The sequence below is a fragment of the Procambarus clarkii genome, chromosome 5 (genome assembly GCF_040958095.1).
Source record: "Procambarus clarkii isolate CNS0578487 chromosome 5, FALCON_Pclarkii_2.0, whole genome shotgun sequence".
Classification (NCBI taxonomy): Eukaryota; Metazoa; Arthropoda; class Malacostraca; order Decapoda; family Cambaridae; genus Procambarus; species Procambarus clarkii.
The window spans coordinates 3,480,617-3,492,766 of record NC_091154.1 but is presented as its reverse complement, the minus strand read 5'-3'; the positions used below and the strand labels follow the sequence as shown (position 1 = coordinate 3,492,766).

At 41.1% G+C, this 12,150-nt stretch overlaps 1 protein-coding gene across 1 annotated transcript in view; it reads left to right on the top strand.

The window, feature by feature from the left end:
- The first annotated feature begins 459 nt into the window (after positions 1-459).
- The window catches only part of LOC123765380 (uncharacterized), a 111,085-nt gene continuing 99,394 nt past the window's right edge, over positions 460-12,150 (top strand). Inside the window, exons 1-2 of the mRNA XM_069338401.1 lie at positions 460-579; positions 11,425-11,833. Of these exons, the coding sequence (XP_069194502.1) occupies positions 11,744-11,833 (90 nt within the window). The 5' untranslated portion in view covers positions 460-579; positions 11,425-11,743. The remainder of the gene's footprint in view (positions 580-11,424; positions 11,834-12,150) is intronic.

Here is a 12,150-nt window from a genome sequence, read left to right as displayed (position 1 = left end):
AGCACGGGCTATGGTGAGCCCGTAACTTACCTGGCACAGGAGCGGGACAAGTAGCACGGGCTATGGTGAGCCCGTAACTTACCGGGCACAGGAGCGGGACAAGTAGCACGGGCTATGGTGAGCCCGTAACTTACCGGGCACAGGAGCGGGACAAGTAGCACGGGCTATGGTGAGCCCGTAGTGGACTTAACTGGCACAGGAGCGGGACAAGTAGCACGGGCTATGGTGAGCCCGTAGTGGACTTACCTGGCACAGGATCAGGGCTGTGTGTGTGGGGGAGGTGTCGAAGGTCCCTCCCCCGTCCTTATATATCCCCTAAGGGGATGGATGGAGGGGATTGGGGAAGATTTAAGGGGGTGTGGTGGGGGGACAAGCCTTACGCCAGGTATATACACATCAGTTACATATATGCCTGGGGACCATTCAGGCATGTTCGCACATATATACTGTGAGGAGTGTGGTGGGCGGCTCAGTAGGTCCTCAGCCGAGGTGCGGGCAGGTTGTGTGCAGAGTCAGTGGCTGCGTCGTGGCCAGGACTGCTGTGGCTGCAAGTACTCCGCGCTCGCTCCGCCTCTCTTGGTATACATATGTATATATATATACATATACCACAGCCGTGGCAGGTCTAGTTAATGGCCTTCGTCTACCCGTTTCCCCATTAATGGCTGGCTGACAAGTGTGTGTGTGTGTTAATGGTTTCGAGTGACCGTAAATTTGTAAGCGGTGGGGCACAGATTGCTTCTTAATGCCCACAAGTGCCCAGGTGGGTGTACTCTGCCCAGGTACCAAACGTTTATCAGTGACAAGAAAATTTGAAACCTTGGTAATATACAATTTATGAATAACAGTAGAAAATTATATATATAAAAGTGACTCTAAAAAAATATGAGAAATATCAAAAGTCGAACCGAACTTTTACAATTAATATAGAGATTTTCTAGTGATGCGAATTCTGGAATTATTTGTGTAAACCTCATTATCTTCGCCGCGTTGAAGTCTCTACGAGTTAAATATTTTATCATCTGACTGAGTTTACCTCGATCATGACTAAAGTATACTTGTAAGTTGGTTAGTGAGTTATTGTGGTGTCCTTAATAACCCTCCTGGCATGATTACCACCAATTCGTTGTGAAAATGACGTGAATATTGTAAATTTCTTGTTAAAATGATACTTGGTCATTTAAAGACAAAATTATTAGCCCTTACGAGGCCGCTCATGTTGATCTCCACCCAAACTCATTTATTAGTATAAAAAAACCCACACGTGTGTATATGGGAAATTTATGTAAGGAATTTACGCTAAGTCTTTCGCACTCTCCTGAGTTGTTAAGATCTGAGTGTGTGATTAAGATAAGGCTTGCATCTCAATGTCTAATGAGGGTGTTATCCGTTGTTGTTGTTATAGATTCAGCTACTCAGAACGAAGTGTCCATGTAGCACGGGCTATGGTGAGCCCGTAAAGCTGTTATCCTGAGTCTAATCCTCTTATCCATCCTGACCGCCTAACCAGGTCACCTTTATTCCCAACTACTGATGTACCTGCGGTAATGTCTTCTACAAAAATATAGTCATGTGTTCTTCCTGTAATCCTGCTATTCTGAGAAATGGAGTTGTTATTAAGAGAGGTGTTCATCTGGATGCTGGAGTGTTACGAGGGATAACAACCAGATGAACAAGCTATAATAATAACAGCTCCGGTTCCCAGTATAGCAGGATTACAGAAAAAACACACGTCGATATTTCCGTAGAAAGTGTTACCGCAGGTACATCAGTAGTTGGGGATAAAGATGACCTGGTCAGGCGATCATTAAGGATAAGGGAATTAAGCCCAGGATAACAACGTCATTAGACATGGAGCTGCAGGACTCGTCCTCACCACACACTCAGACCTTGACAAAGCACTCAGGAGTGCCAAAGATTTAGCGTAAATTCCTTACATAAATTTTACATATACACACATGTGGGTTTTAAAATGAGTAATAATTATACAAATTTATATTTAAAATTATATAGACTATAATACAGTGGTAAATTGTAACAGAGTATGTATACTTTAACAAGGCCACTAATGCATGGAACATTGAAGGGGTATAATGCCTAAACTCTCAGTGTATATGCACTGAGAACCTTTGAATAGCTCTCAAGTGTACGTATTAGCTAGTAGATATAGATAAGCTAGTAGATATAGTCTGTAAAACAAGACAGTCACCATAGATATAGAGTGTACACAAGATACAACCACCACAGAGTCACCATAAACACCACACAACCACCATAGTCGCCATAAACAACACACAACCACCACAGAGTCACCATAAACAACACACAACCACCACAGTCACCATAAACAACACACAACCACCACAGAGTCACCATAAACAACACACAACCACCACAGTCACCATAAACAACACACAACCACCACAGAGTCACCATAAACAACACACAACCACCACAGTCACCATAAACAACACACAACCACCACAGAGTCACCATAAACAACACACAACCACCACAGTCACCATAAACAACACACAACCACCACAGAGTCACCATAAACAACACACAACCACCACAGTCACCATAAACAACACACAACCACCACAGAGTCACCATAAACAACACACAACCACCACAGAGTCACCATAAACAACACACAACCACCACAGAGTCACCATAAACAACACACAACCACCACAGTCACCATAAACAACACACAACCACCACAGAGTCACCATAAACAACACACAACCACCACAGTCACCATAAACAACACACAACCACCACAGAGTCACCATAAACAACACACAACCACCACAGAGTCACCATAAACAACACACAACCACCACAGAGTCACCATAAACAACACACAACCACCACAGAGTCACCATAAACAACCACCACAGAGTCACCATAAACAACACACAACCACTATAGAGTCACTATAAACAACACTCAACCACCACAGAAGTACTGTACTGAATGCAGTAGTCCAACCACACTGAGTACTGACGTATTCGACTATCAATTGTATGTAAATACTAAACTATATAAATATTATCTTAACATTTGTCTGACTCACAGTTGCATTTATTAAACGAACAAAAGTTAAAAAGAAAATTATAAGGAAAGGAGGCAGACAGTACATTAGCGTTGGCAAAATGTTATAGGTTTCACAAGGTCAATCCGCGCGGCAAAAACTAGTCCAGTTGAAGTGGATTGAAGTCCTTCACTCTGTGTCGTGTGAAGGAAATGATTAATAAATGAATAAAACTTTTAATATAAATAAAATTGTCAAAATTTTTACAATTTCAAAAGGTTTAACTGTTCTTTTTGAAGTAGATTGTAATTCCGTATGGTTGAGTTAGGCATAGTGCACAATATTGTATATATATTGTATTTATAAATGTCTGAAAAGGTATACTCAGTTTCTCAGTGAATATACACTGAGAGGTATACTTTTGTCCTGGACAATGTTCAGGAGTAAAGTATATTGCTGGTTGATCAACAAGCAGTAGATATAATTAATGATATCACTTGCTTGTGGTCAAGTCCACTACGGGCTCACCATAGCCCGTGCTACTTGGAACTTTTTGTTCCAAGTAGCGAATCTTAAACAACAACAACTTGTGGTCTTAATAACCAATTAGAGCGTCTTGATAAGCCTTTAACAAAGATGCTAGAAGTGCAGTAGACATATGTTAAGATTGTCGTGACTATAATCTTCCAATTTCTTAGAAGAATACGACCAGGTGTGTGACTACCAAGAACAAGTTCATTACCAACCTGTAATGACTCGTTCCTTACATATTATTACAAAAAAAATATGTAACGAACTGAAATATAAATACATACGTTTTATGTAATAAAAATAATTAATATATATATTATTAGGTAAGTTAGAGAAAGTTTAAGACACGTTAGATATAGTATAACGAAAGTGTGGCATGACTAAAGGCAAGTTAAGCTTTGTAATAAAGCATATTAGATAAGATTTAGGTAAAGTTTAGCTTCACATAAACATGAATTAACGATACTAAAGTGTGGTTAAGTACGGGTGGGTGTAGATGTGTATAACAATCATACGTGAGGAACGAGGTACTCAATGTGTAAGTCCACTGATGATATTTGTAGTGAAATAGAAATAGAAAAACATATTACATATGACCAAGGCCACAGCTAGCGGAGGGTAGTTCATCTTTACTGAGGTCCCGCTGTCTACTTTGCTCAGCGGATCAAGGGGGGAAGTTCCACACTACGGCTTGCGCTATGATCTGTAACTCTATGCTCTATATATGGGGTCTATGGTCTGTGACTATGGTCTACATATGGGGTCTATGGTCTGTGACTATGATCTACATATGGGGTCTATGGTCTGTGACTATGGTCTACATATGGGGTCTATGGTCTGTGACTATGGTCTACATATGGGGTCTATGGTCTGTGACTATGGCCTACATATGGGGTCTATGGTCTGTGACTATGCTCTACATATGGGGTCTATGGTCTGTGACTATGGTCTACATATGGGGTCTATGGTCTGTGACTATGGTCTACATATGGGGTTTATAATGCAATGGACATCAATCTATATACTCTGCCGCTTTATCTAGAGGTATACAGATCTATGCCCGAGTTTACACTCAACGCCTTGCTATGCCCAACCACTTGGGCTGGACGGTAGAGCGACAGTCTCACTTCATGCAGGACTGCGTTCATTCCCCCCCCCCGACCGTCCACAAGTGATTGGGCACCATTCCTTCCGTCCCATATCCTGATTCCTTACTCCCGTGTTACATAGAATTGGCATAACTTTAGCGCTTTCTTCTGATAGTTAGCTTCTTTGTCCGGCGTCTTGGTATTCTGATTGGTTGCATAACAAGGCGTATGCCACTCAGATAAGCCATAGGTCACCTTTGTCTAAGTGTACGGGCGCGCTGAATATGTATGACACCATCCGTTGTAAATATGTAGGAGCTGTGTGGGTCGGTATGCATGTATATACGGCAGAGTATGTATGTATGTTTATAGCATTAGGAGGAAGGGTTACTGTATTCAACAGGGATATACAACAACGTGAAATGTATATATTTAGATTCTTGGTGTATATTCACTGAGATATTTAATATTTTAGTATTGAGCTATGTTCAGGATTAAAGTATATTTGTTTGTTGGTCAGGAAGTTATTGTGGTGTTAATAACCCTCCAGAGGTTGATTGGTCTTGATAACTCTACAGAGGTTGATAGTCCTTAATAACCCTCCAGAGGTTGATAGGTCTTAATAACCCTCTAGAGGTTGATAGGTCTTAATAACCCTCTAGAGGTTGATAGGTCTTAATAACCCTCTAGAGGTTGATAGGTCTTAATAACCCTCCAGAAGTTGATAGGTCTTGATAACTCTACAGAGGTTGATAGGTCTTGATAACCCTCCAGAGGTTGACAGGTCTTAATTACCCTCAAGAGGTTGATAGGCCTTAATAACCCTCCAGAGGTTGTTAGGTCTTAATAACCCTCCATAGGTTGATAGGTCTTAATAACCCTCCAGAGGTTGATAGGTCTTAATAACCCTCCAGAGGTTGATAGGTCTTAATAACCCTCCAGAGATTGATAGGTCTTAATAACCCTCCAGAGGTTGATAGGTCTTAATAACCCTCCAGAGGTTGATAGGTCTTAATAACCCTCCAGAGGTTGATAGGTCTTAATAACCCTCCAGAGATTGATAGGTTTTAATAACCCTCTAGAGGTTGATAGGTCTTAATAAGCCTCCAGAGGTTAATAGGTCTTAATAACCCTCCAGAGGTTGATAGGTCTTGATAACCTTCCAGAGGTTGATAGGCCTTAATAACCCTCCAGAGGTTGATAGGCCTTAATAATCCTCCAGAGTTTGATAGGCTTTATAATAACCCTCCAGAGGGTGATTGGTCTTAATAACCCTCTAGAAGTCGATAGGCTCTTAAACTACACCAAACGAAATCAATTACGTAATTAGCAAACAAAAAATATGTAATAATTCCTCAGTCTTTTATATTTACTCTTTACTTAAAAAGTAATAAGACTTTCCCTCTCGAAGAAGGAAATTTGGCACCAGCGCATTTCATGGACAACAAGTCTTGTCCGAATCCTCTCATCACCCTATCCTGGCAACTGGTAGATCCTGTTTAAATATTCTTATCACGCGAATATCCTGCGTTACAAATGTAGACAGGGTTTAACCCATCTTCCCAGAGTGAGCTATATGACAGTAACAGAGCAGAGAAGACCCTTATTAGGTCGCAACATAGGTGACATCTTGAATGTTAAAGACGAAGTCGTCGCGCGTTGAGATGCTCTCCCCTGGAGTTACCCTCTTGACGCGAAGATTTGGAGGTTATTTTGGCGGGAATTTCCACATCTCCCGTTATGTTAATATATAGAGAATAATGATCCCTAAAACTGACATCCTGTCATGATTACCACAATTTTTATATAATTTTTTTGGGTAATTTGAAAAACTATGATATTTTTCTTTTAACGCGCCAGGGAAAAATACGGAGAATTTTATATCTAACGATAAAGTGACTTATTTAATATCGTTTAGGTGAGTTATTTGGATATCGCAAAGGGGTAATTACAATGATATCGACCGGTATATCGATATAAATATATTCTTCAGACTTATATCATGCCCCCCCCCACACAAGACCCTCAAAGCAGTTAACTAACTCCTGGGTATATACCTAGTTTCTGCTTGGTGAGTAGAGGCATTAGGTGAAACGGAAACGTGCCCAACTGTTTATGTCTTATCCGGGACTCGATCCCTGGACTTCCACTTGTGTTACATAGACACCAGACCTGACCTTGATAGCGTTGCAAAGCTGCTATCTGGGATATCGTAATTGGGTTGGTGTGTGGGTGATATGGGTGCTTGATATCGATGGGAAATTAATGTATTTTATATAATTGGGAGCATTATATATTAAGGCCTATCATCCTCTGGAGGGTTATTAAGGCCTATCAACCTCTGGAGGGTTATTAAGGCCTATCAACCTCTGGAGAGTTATTAAGACCTATCAACCTCTGGAGAGTTATTAAGGCCTATCAACCTCTGGAGGGTTATTAAAGCCTATCAACCTCTGGAGGGTTATTAAAGCCTATCAACCTCTGGAGGGTTATTAAGGCCTATCAACCTCTGGAGGGTTATTAAGGCCTATCAGCCTCTGGAGGGTTATTAAGGCCTATCAACCCCTGGAGAGTTATTAAGACCTATCAACCTCTGGAGGGTTATTAAGACCTATCAACCTCTGGAGGGTTATTAAGGCCTATCAACCTCTGGAGGGTTATTAAGACCTATCAACCTCTGGAGGGTTATTAAGACCTATCAACTTCTGGAAGGTTATTAAGACCTATCAACCTCTGGAGGGTTATTAAGACCTATCAACCTCTGGAGGGTTATTAAGACCTATCAACCTCTGGGGGGTTATTAAGACCTATCAACCTCTGGAGGGTTATTAAGACCTATCAACCTCTGGAGGGTTATTAAGACCTATCAACCTCTGGAGGGTTATTAAGACCTATCAACCTCTGGAGGGTTATTAAGGCCTATCAACCTCTGGAGGGTTATTAAGGCCTATCAACCTCTGGAGGGTTATTAAGACCTATCAACCTCTGGAGGGTTATTAAGGCCTATCAACCTCTGGAGGGTTATTAAGACCTATCAACCTCTGGAGGGTTATTAAGACCTATCAACCTCTGGAGGGTTATTAAGACCTATCAACCTCTGGAGGGTTATTAAGGCCTATCAACCTCTGGAGGGTTATTAAGACCTATCAACCTCTGGAGGGTTATTAAGACCTATCAACTTCTGGAAGGTTATTAAGACCTATCAACCTCTGGAGGGTTATTAAGACCTATCAACCTCTGGAGGGTTATTAAGACCTATCAACCTCTGGGGGGTTATTAAGACCTATCAACCTCTGGAGGGTTATTAAGACCTATCAACCTCTGGAGGGTTATTAAGACCTATCAACCTCTGGAGGGTTATTAAGACCTATCAACCTCTGGAGGGTTATTAAGGCCTATCAACCTCTGGAGGGTTATTAAGGCCTATCAACCTCTGGAGGGTTATTAAGACCTATCAACCTCTGGAGGGTTATTAAGGCCTATCAACCTCTGGAGGGTTATTAAGACCTATCAACCTCTGGAGGGTTATTAAGACCTATCAACCTCTGGAGGGTTATTAAGACCTATCAACCTCTGGAGGGTTATTAAGGCCTATCAACCTCTGGAGGGTTATTAAGACGTATCAACCCACATATGGGGGTGTTGACGTTTGGAGAGGTTGGTCATGGTAGAATTCATGGGTGACGTTTCCTTGTGTAGTGTTGCAATGGCTGATCCAATTGCTTCAGCTTGTGTCCACAATACTGTGAGACTGAGCCGCGTGCTCTAGTGTCTAGGATATTTATTTCTTATTAATAGATTAAAAGTATGAACTACGTCGAGATTTGGCAATTACAGGTTGAAGACATTGTCTTTAGTGGCTAAAATTGTCTGCTGGTAACCAGGAAATACCAGCTTCCGTCTGCGGGGTCACATAGGCTTTCAGCTTGCTTCCTGTACGCAAGTGTAATGTTTTATATGAATGATTTCTATAGCTATATAACAGTTAATAATATTAAAAAAAAGTGATTTTTACTGAGGACTTCTCGCTAGTCTGACCTTGAGATGTGGCTATAGTCAGCAATATATTCGCTTGCGATAAAAGTTTGACATATAGTCAAAATAATGCTACTATTACCAAAATTGTCATGATAGTATTTGAGCGACAAAGACAAAATGTGGATAGAAGTTACATATAATTATTTGAATCATACGGACAGTGGCGTCCCGGGAAGCCTCGCCCAGAATGCTTACTCATGCCAGCCTTGAGATCACTCAAGGGATCAGATGAGTCAAATATTAAGAGTTCGGTGAAATATATTTATGTATATATATATATATATATATATATATATATATATATATATATATATATATATATATATATATATATATATATATATATATATATATATATATATATATATATATATATATATATATATATATATATATATTCATTTTTGTCATATCATTTGACTAATTCCTGAGTACCTATTTACTGCTAGGTGAACAGGAATATCAGGTGATAGGAAACGTTGCGAACCATTTTTTTATCTCTAGGGATTCGAACCCAGGATTCCCGACTGAGAGTCGAGAATAGACCCGACCCCCGCCTGACCCCACCGGGGATCAGGAGAACTGTTTCACTGAGCTAAGGTCATATATATACTCCGGGGTCATATATACTTTAGTCCTGGACAATGTTCAAGACTAAAGCATACTCGCTGATTGGTCAGAAAGCTATACTTGAGGTGAACTTAATAACCCTTCAGTAGATTGATAGGCCTTAAGCCCAACACTAATTCCATTCATCTGGGCTATAGGAGATACGAATCGTGGACCCCGCGTGTGGCCGAAGCTCCATCGACTGAGCTACTGAGAAGTCTTAATAAAAACAGTTTTCCGTCACCAAGCTCAGGCGAGAGTAATGCCAGGTCCTCAGTCAGCTCAGGCGAGAATAATGCCAGGTCCTCAGTCAGCTCAGACGAGAGTAATGCCAGGTCCTCAGTCAGCTCAGGCGAGATTAATGACAGGTCCTTAGTCAGCTCAGGCGAGAGTAATCCCAGGTACTCAGTCAGCTCAGGCGAGAGTAATGCCAGGTCCTCAGTCAGCTCAGGCGAGAGTAATGCCAGGTCTTCAGTCAGCTCAGACGAGAGTAATGCCAGGTCCTCAGTCAGCTCAAGCGAGAGTAATGCCAGGTCCTCAGTCAGCTCAGGCGAGAGTAATGCCAGGTCCTCAGTCAGCTCAGGCGAGATTAATGCCAGGTCCTCAGTCAGCTCAGACGAGAGTAATGCCAGGTCCTCAGTCAGCTCAGGCGAGATTAATGCCAGGTCCTCAGTCAGCTCAGGCGAGAGTAATGCCAGGTCCTCAGTCAGCTCAGGCGAGAGTAATGCCAGGACCTCACTCCTTCCCCTCACGGCCCAAACCTGAAGTCAACACATTTTCTGTATATTAACTTTGGTACTTTTAATATTATTCTCCATACTCAAGGAAATCAGTATGATTGAAGTACTAAATGCTGGTCCATATCTCTTGTCTCCTTAGCATGGACCTCAGTAGGTTCAGCGGGCTGGCTTCTGTCCTTACGCTAAGGCTAAATCACTACAATTTAGAACCTTGTCGTTTCCCAATTCTTTTAGTCACTTTAGCGAGCCGCTTCTATTTCCTAGTACGACGATATTTTTTGGCCTTAGGTACGAGTATACGTAAAAAATGCGACGTTCTATGAGGAGGGCGAGTTGGGGGCCAGAACTGGTTGTCCGCCTGGATCACAGGGTTTCGGCGGACTGTGTACTCATCTAGTTGTGCTTGCGGGGGTTGAGTTGTGGCTCTTTCGTCCCGCCTCTCAACTATCAATCAACTTTATTTTTTCACACCCACCCACAGGAAGCAGCCCGTAGCAGCTGTCTAACTCCCTGGTACCTATTTACTGCCAGGTGAACAGGGGGCATCAGTGTGAAAGAAACTCTGTCCATTTGTTTCCGCCATCGTCAGGAATCGATTCCCGTTCCCTATGATTGCGAATCCCAAGCGCTGTCCACTCAGCCACCAGACCCCCCCCCCCCACACACACCAGGTGTGTGTGTGTGTACTCACCTAGTTGTGCTTGCGGGGGTTGAGCTCTGGCTCTTTGGTCCCGCCTCTCAACATGTTGATTGTGTGTGTGTGTGTGTGTGTGTGTGTGTGTGTGTGTGTGTGTGTGTGTGTGTGTGTGTGTGTGTGTGTAAAGTATTCCGCCCCGGTGTGTTCTGAGTGCTAAGAATACCAATGATAATCACTCCCTGGAGATGTGGATGGTTGTGTCTGCTGGCAGTCAACAGTTAAGCCACAATTATATATTAAGCACCGTGATTTTGTACGATTTAGAAGTTACGAGAACTTATGAGATTACAACTTACCAATTATGAGATTGCAATGTATTTAGGTCTGATTAAGGTACTTACAATATCTTCCTTGCCAGAAAGCTAATGACTGTAAATAACAATTCTTCTTTATATAGCAAATGTCGATTACAACGTAAAAATTGAACTATATATATAAAAAATTAATTTCTTTATTTCATGAGAAACTATATAAACCTTATATATGCGTTCAGTAACTTTTGGCAACGTTTACTATGGTAAAACAAACTATAAATTATTTAGTGAATATTTCAAGTGTGTTTTTAACAAACGAAACTAAACATTATAATATTCGCGATTGTAAATATTAAGCTCAAATACAACTACTTAAAAACTTTTGATATTGAAACTGAGCCGATGTCTGAAATTTCGTATCTTACAGCTCAAATATGTTAGTATTGCCTCCACGACCAAATATCCCAAAGAAATCAACTTAGTGACATCGAGCCATCAAAATTTTAGTGCATTCAAGCAGTCAGTCTCTCTAACACTTCCTAATGCACCAATTTTGATACAAAAACAACAAGTCGATGACACTTGAAGACAATTTAATCATTCCCGGGACAACTCACACCCACAGCAAGCCTTATATATGTGTCTGGTGTGCTCACGTCAGGCTGAGAAACCCCAAAAATAGGCGCCGTTTTGCGAGTGATTTGTGAAATATAGAAAACGGTGTTTTGAGTGTTCGGGTGAGCATCATGGAGAATAATGAACGGACGAAGAACTGGACTCAAATCATCTCTATAGTATCATTCCTCATGGCCGCAGTCCACAAGATATCAGCACAGGTGAGTTTTAAATAATTATAAATATATCTATATATATATGTGTGTAAATCATGAAAATAAACACGTGATTAAAAATGTGACAGTGTCAGACCATGGAGGAAAATTGAAACAGGAATTTCCTTAAGTACTTTCGTATATTAATACATCTTCAGAAGGAGTCTGAAGGAGTGAAGATCTACATCTTCAGACTCCTTCTGAAGATGTATTAATATGCGAAAGTACTTAAGGAAATTCCTGTTTCAATTTTTCCTCCGTGGTCTGACACTGTCATTCATATATATATATATATATATATATATTGTTTGTAATTAATTATC